The sequence below is a fragment of the Artibeus jamaicensis genome, unplaced genomic scaffold, assembly GCF_021234435.1.
Source record: "Artibeus jamaicensis isolate MK-2021 breed Jamaican fruit bat unplaced genomic scaffold, CSHL_Jam_final contig_391, whole genome shotgun sequence".
NCBI classification, from domain to species: Eukaryota; Metazoa; Chordata; class Mammalia; order Chiroptera; family Phyllostomidae; genus Artibeus; species Artibeus jamaicensis.
In genome coordinates this window covers 881,306-888,994 of record NW_026521814.1, presented here as the reverse complement: position 1 = coordinate 888,994, position 7,689 = coordinate 881,306, and the positions used below count along the sequence as shown (strand labels likewise).

Sequence of the window (7,689 nt, the reverse complement as noted above, 5' to 3'; positions counted from 1 at the left end):
GCAAACTATAGCTGGCATGTGTGTTGTGAATCAGATCAAAATCCAGCATTATTCTTCTCATGCACGTCTACTAAACATGCACAATTTTTAAATAACTTCAGTCTGAAAAAGAAATGCAAAAAATCACAATGACAGTCACCATACACAAAACTTCCAACGACCATGGCCTATCTAGTTCCCCAGTTGGGCTGACTGCTGGTCTTCTGCTTCAATAAAAGGTACATAAATAGCCCTGATTGGTGTAGCTCAGTTGGTTAAAGTGTCCTATACACCAGTTTGATTCATGGCCAGGGCACATATAGAGATCTTGGGTTCAATCCCTAGTTTTCTCTCTCTCTCTCTCTCTCTCCCCTCTCTCTAAAAGCAATTTTAAAAAATACATCCTCAAGTAAGGATTAAAAATTTTAAGGTATATATAGACATATCATAGTAAGTTAGTTTTCTCTTTTTTCACCAATTTCCCAGATGAGTGGGAAAAAATTACAATGAAGTTAATTATTCCATAAATCAAAGACCTCCCCAGAATCACTCCTATCTGAGGGAATTCAACTTGTAAGTGAACATTTCCCAACCCTATCATCAGCAAATGTAAAAACACAAAGACTTTCAAAGTTTAAGCAAAATAAATCACTAGTAGAGGTAGGAAGGTTCTGTTCATTTGAACTAGGATAACATTTTCCAACCAGCAGAGGACAGTATGCCCAAGCTGAAGTAACCAAACTATGAACTAGATATTATACTCGTGTAACACAATACTATTATTTATAATAGTTTCATTACGAAGACAGTATTCAGTAGATTAGTATATCTAACTTAACACTATAAGCAGCAACTGCTGGTGGGAATGCAGACTGGTGCAGCCACTATGGAAAACAGGATGGCGGTTCCTCATAAAACTAAACATGGAACTGCCTTATGACCCAGAGATTTCCACTTCTGGGTATATATCTAAAGAAACCCAAAACACCAATTCAAAAGAATATACACACCCCTATGTTCATTGCAGCATTACTTATAATAGCTAGGCTATGGAAGCAAACCAGATGTCCATCAATAGACAAGTGGACAAAAAAGCAGTGGTACATATATGCAATGGAATATTACTCAGCCTTTAAAAAAGAATGAAATCTTACCATTCACAACCGTACAAATGCACCTAAGAGGTTATTATGCTAGGTGAAATGTCAGTCAGAAAAAGACAAACACCATATGATTTATCTTATATGTGGGATCTAAAGAACAATATAGATGAACAAACAAAACAAACAGACTCGTAGATACAGAGAACAGACTGAGGGTTGGCAGAAGGGAGGGAGCTGGGTGACTGGGTGAAAAGGTGAAGGGACTGAGAAGTACAGATTGATAGTTAAAGAACAGTCATGAAAATATAAAGCTCAGCATATTAAATATAGTTAACAATATTCTAATAACTATGTAGGATGTCAGTTGAGTACTAGAAATACCAGGCGGAACATTTTGTAAAGTATGTGATTGTCTAATCACTATGCTGTACACCTGAAACTAATACAAAATAATAGTGAATATAAACTGTAATTGAAAATATTTTTTCAACATGAAAACTATAAGCAGCAAAACATAATTAAAAATTTATAACCATTTTTCAAATTTAATTTAGTACTAATTTAATTTTAATATCTGAAATAGTTTCGATTTACTTAGGTGCAGACCAGCATGTCCTTGGAATTAGAGAGCAGGACATTGGCTTGCAAATCAGAACTTCTGTGTTTTGCGCCACCAAAGAGTGATTTTAAAATGCATGATGTTGAGAAGGGCAAGAAGATTTCTGTTTGGAAGTGTGCCCAATGCCATACTGTGGAAAAGGGAGGCAAGCACAAGACTGGGTCAAATCTCCATGGCGTGTTTGGGAGAAAGACAGGTCAGGCACCTGGATTTTCTTACACGGATATCAACAAGAACAAAGGGATCACCTGGGGAGAGGCTACACTGAAGGAGTATTTGGGGAATCCCAAGAAGTACATCCCTGGAACAAAAACAATCTCTGCTGGCATTAAGAAGAGTTCAGAAAGGGCAGATTTGATCGCTTATCTGAAAAAAGCTACTAGTGAGTAATTGTTGCCCACCGCCTTATTTATTACAAATGTCTCATGACTTTTTTATGTCTACCATATTAAAATTGATCTCGTACATCAGAATTCAGATCATGAATGGCTGATAGAGCATTTCTTTAGGGCAGTTCTGATTTAGATAATATTGGCGTGTGGTTAAATAAGTTGAATACGATCAGCTTTTTGAACTTTGATGGTAATTTCAGTTCAGAGACTGCTATCACTATTTTCCCCTTCTAAAAATATGATTGGACTTGGCTGGTAATATTCACCTTTCCACAGAGATGGTGAATGCTATCTCAAAACCTGTAGGAGATTGGTTTTTTATTTAGATTTATGTAATTGCTAATATAAACATTTTAAATACTGAGAAAATCCCTTCACTGTTTATTAGAAAAGCAAGACTTGCTTGCGTTTCAAATTGTGTTCATTAGCCTGTTAAAAGGCAAGGGCTGAAGGTACGTGGGCAGTGTCCATTTTGTCTTTTGTTGCTAACTATGCCAATTAAAAAAAAACATTCTGTATCTAAACTGTTGCCTTTAACTTAATGAAAGGCATTTTAGTGTGGTTTGTGTATAATATCAAATAAAGATTATTTAACACTTAAAAAATAAAATAAAAGTTTAATATCCAAAGAATATCTATGCCTGAGCACTGTTACATTGTGCAACACACACACACACACACACGGTGGGGCAAAGTAGGTTTACAGTTGTGAGTACATGAAACAGTTTATTCTTATATTACTATTTATTAATTATTATATTATTATTTTCCATACAAACAACTATAAACCTACTTTACCCCAATGTATATGTATACATACATATACACAAAAATGTATACATGTATGTATGTACTCTCACACCTTTATCCATTTATCTATCAGTGGGCACTTAAGTTGTTTCCATATCTTGGCTATGGTAAATAATGCTGCAATGAACATAAAGGTGCATATATCCTTTCAAATTAGTGTTTTCATATTCTTCAGATAACCAGAAGTAGAACAGCTGGTCACATGATAGTTCTACTCTGAATTTTTGAGGAACCTCCATACTGTTTCTCCACAGTGGCAGCACCGGTCTGCATCCCCACCAGCAGTGGATGAGGGGTCCCTTTTCGCTCCATCCTCTCCAACAGGTTTTACCTTGTCTTTTTGATAATAGGCATTCTAAGAGGTATCAGGCGATATCTTACTGTGGTTTTGACTTGCACTTCCCTGATACTCAGCCATAAAAAGAAAGGAAATCTTGCCATTTGTGACAACATGGATGGACTTCAAAAGTATTATACTGAGTGACATAAATCAAAGAGAAACAAATACCATATGATTTCACTTATATGAGGAATCTTTAAAAAATGAGCAAACAAAGCAAAAACAAACTCATAGATAGAGAGAAGAGATTGTGGTCACCAGAGGGAAGGGGGTTGAGAGGAAGGCCAAAAGGGCAAAGGGGATCAATTGTGTGGTGATGTACGGTAACCAGACTTCCAGTGGTAAACACTATTTAGTGCATACGAATACTGAATTACAATGTCATACACTTGAAATATATATATATATAATCTTTCCTACCAAGTTTACCACGATTAAGTAAATAAATAAAAGGATTTCTATTTCTGTAAGAAATATAAGTACAGCTCAATGTTATATTTTTATTTATAATTTACATGGAGGTTCAAACCAAAAAGTTACCACTGGCCATATAAAGGACATGTTTTTAATCATTGCAAAAAAAAAATTAATTCCAGTGAACCACCTCAGGAACATTAACAGTAGAAATATGTTAGCTATATTTTAAAAAAAACAAAGAACTGTGTTTAAAATCTCATGATTCCTATTATGCAGATATTTAGGGCAATTTCTGCCTCTTTCACAACTATAGAATTGTAGTTAAAAAAATAAGAATCCTAGAAAAAGCTAATGGTTTTCTCAAGGTCACAGACAAGTAAACAATTGCATGTCATAAATTTTTCTTAGTATGCTACTCTATCCACCACAGTATGTAATTTCTGCCATAAACATCTTAAAATATGTAAGAAGTCATAAGAATTGCTAATACTACTTTTCAGCACTGTCATATTTTGTCCGCTGAGCCAAACATGCCAGATGTCTTTAAATAAAAGATTTAGACAGCATAAAAATAAAGTGTTATGGTATATGGGATTTTTAAATATACCAATACATTGAGGATACCATAAGGTTTAAGTATACACTATTACAAAAGAGTGGGAGAGCTTGTGGATACGAATGGATGCACCTGACGGCAGGAGAGATAGTGACCGTGAATGTAGAAGATTTAGAAGAAAACAATGAAAAATTAATGTACCATTCAGGATGGTAAAGAATATTTTATCTACTTTAGCATAATGAGCTAGACTCATACATTCCCATTTCTTAGAGAAAATTCAGATTTTTCATTAATATAGCCCCATCAGCGTACAATTCTCCTAGACTCTGAAAAACCGCTTTGGGTAAGTGGGCTGAAATGACTGTGGGGGGTGAAGAGATTGTGGGGTGACCACTGGGATTAACTGAGTGCTACTATATTTAAACACATCCACTCACAACTAGTGAAAATGCAACTGTCTGCGAGAACAGATTTGAAACAATAGCTTCATCCTGAGCTTCACTCGTGCATCTGTTACATTTACACAGCTCTATCTAGTAACTCTAGATGTTTAAGTGAACGTTTCTCTCCCCAATTTCTAGCCACAGATGATCATATAGAGGGAAACAGAAGGGAAAAGAGACATGAAGGCAGGATGGCAAACCTTATATCCACATATGTAAAAGAATACTAAATGATACATATAGACATAAAAAATAAACATAAGAAAAATCATTATTTTTAAGTGCTCATTCAAATAGCTTAAGTATGTCTCCCCGTTGCCCACAGAAAGTATCAAAGTTCCTTAGTAAGACATAATATATTAAAGCCCTCCGCAATCTGACCCAATGTATATTTTCAGCCTAATCACTCACCATTCACTGGTATAAACATCTTAGTCTTCACATCAATACTTGCCATTCTCCTAAAGCCTCAAATTTTTCTGATTCTGTGTCTTCAAACAAGCCATTTCTTCTGCTTATATCATTTTATTCCAGATTACCTAAAGAACTTCTACTCATCCTTCAGGATTCAGCTCACTCACCATAAGATACTTTGATTCTTTGCTTATTCGGGTGTTAGGCTACAATACACTAGACTTTGAAATCCTAAAAGGCAAAAATTATCTTACTTATCTTTGTATCCTAGCACCAATCACTCTGCCAAGCACAGTGTTAATTTATAGATGTTTACTGACTGATGCATGAATGAACTAATAGTCAAGCAGAACCCAGATTTTATTTTTTAGAACTCGTTCTTTTAGGAATGGCAGAATCTGTTTTTATTTTCTCTCCTTGAACCCTCAAAAACACTATGAATAAATCAAAATGGAACTCTCTTCCTTTCCCCACAACTACCCCACTCTTGTTCACAACTCTTAACCACAGTAGCAAATAAAAGGTCTTCTCTATTTTGAGACAAAAGACACATTTTTTCCAGGAAGATAGAGTAGAGGTACTTTTCCACATTTTTCCCACTAGATACAATAAAATATCCCGAACATAATTAAATACAAATTAAACATAAGAAGACTGAAAGGGGGCAAGAAGAAGGCAGGTGGTCCGAACTTGAAAACCCAAGAAGCAGTGGTGAGCTCCTTGGGTTTTCCTTTTGTCTCTTTCACACCAGACTTGCAGCTGAGGAACCTGGAACCTGGAAACACCAACCCACATACACAAAAGGGCCCCAGCAAGAGTCTGCTCCCTCTAAACCAAAGGACCAAGAAAAGGTCAGCCTCGTGAAACAGAAAACTCTTACGCAATTATTGCTTTATTCCAGCCAAATACCCCAGGAAAAACTGTGACTCTACCCCCACTCATTCTAGCAAAGACCAAGTGGGGAGCTGAGATTTCCACCCTCAAATGACAGTAATGAAGAGCTTGAGGAGCTTAAGTGCCATCACCACAGTGGTGTCAAATAAGGCCAAATAAGAATCTGGGACTTTCATCCCTGTTGGCCAGAAACATGATCTGCTCCTCTCTATTGATGTCACTGGACACCACATGAAGAACTGGAACTTCCTCTCCCAACCAGCAGGCACCCTTGCCACCACACTGAGAGAGTGTCAAAGGAGGCCTCATGGCAACAGAACGTCTACAATCACCCAGTGGTAATGAGACCACCCTTGTCACAGTGTCAGAGGAGACCATGTATGAAGCCAGAATCTCCACTTTCACCTCAGCAGTAAAAAGAAGCCCCTTCCCCTCAAGTGGCAACAAGCTAGACTTCTCCTCCACCTCATAGTAACATGTAGCAACCCCCTCCATCCAATGCCAGAGTGGTGTCAACCAAAGTCAATCAAAAGGGAAGGTTTAAATAAAATTCATAACCTCATAATACAATAGGACTGGGGGGAGCCACCTCAACTTGGCAATAGCACCTACAAAAAACCCTATAACCAGCTAGCATTATACCTTTTAGTGACTTTCCCCTTAAGATTAGAGACAAGGCAAAAATCTCCACTTTGACCACTCTTGATTCAAAAAAGTGCTGAAAGTGCTAACCTTGAAAATGAAAAAAGAGACAGAGAGAAACAAAAGACATGCTGGTTAGAAAAGATGAAATAAAACTGTCCCTATTTGCAAATGGCATGATTACTACATAGAAAACCCCAAAGACTCTACACACACAAATACAAAAAACCAAACCCCTAGAACTAATAAGTGATTTTGGCAAGGTTGCAGGATACATTAACATGCAAAAATCAACTATATCTCTATATAGTAGTAAACAATACATAAACACTGAAATTTAACATATAATACCATTCATAAATAATCAAAATGAAATAACTAAATGAAATCTAACAAAACATGTCCAAGATTTGTGTGCTGAAAACTATGCAAAACTGATGAAAGACACCAAAGATACTATAAATAAATAAAAAGACATACCAGATCCATTGGTAGACACATCATACTACAGATGTTAAATCTCTCCTAATTGGCACAGTTTTAATACGGTTCCCCATCAAAATCCCAGCAACAGTGAAAACACTATAATAGCCAAAACAGTTTTGGAAAAAGATGAAATGGAATGAATTATTCTGTTCAATTTCAAGATTTATTATATAGTCCTAGTAATCAAAACTGTGTGGACTTCCAGTCAAGATGGAGGCATAGGTAAACACACTTTGCCTCCTCAAGACCACAAAAGGAATTACAACTAAATCTCAAAACAAACACCCAGAACAGTCAGAAAAGTGAGCTGTATGGAAGTCCAACAACCAAGGATTAAAAGAAGCCACATTCAGTCAGATGGGAGGGGGGGTGGAGTCAAGGGTTGGCAAGGAGACACGCTGTGGCATGGAGTGGCAGCAGTGATGGAACAGGTGGTCCCACATTCGTGTATGGTGAAAAAACATCAGGAGGGAGCCCTGGCTGGTATGGATCAGTGGATCGAGCACCAGCCTGCAAATTGAAAGGTTGCCAGTTTGATTCCCGGCCAGCACACATGCCTGGGTTGGGGCGAGATCTAGAGTTGGGGACATG

General features: G+C 37.0%; 1 protein-coding gene across 1 annotated transcript; it reads left to right on the top strand.

Moving 5' to 3' along the window:
• Positions 1–1,773: 1,773 nt before the first annotated feature.
• Positions 1,774–2,091, top strand: LOC119045636 (cytochrome c-like). The gene has a single exon (XM_053665204.1). The coding sequence runs from the start codon at positions 1,774–1,776 to the stop codon at positions 2,089–2,091; it is 318 nt and encodes a 105-aa protein (XP_053521179.1).
• Positions 2,092–7,689: the final 5,598 nt, after the last annotated feature.

Bases quoted from the DNA above. Each gene is read 5' to 3' on its own strand.
- LOC119045636 (XM_053665204.1), top strand. From the start codon at position 1,774: ATGCATGATGTTGAGAAGGGCAAGAAGATTTCTGTTTGGAAGTGTGCC.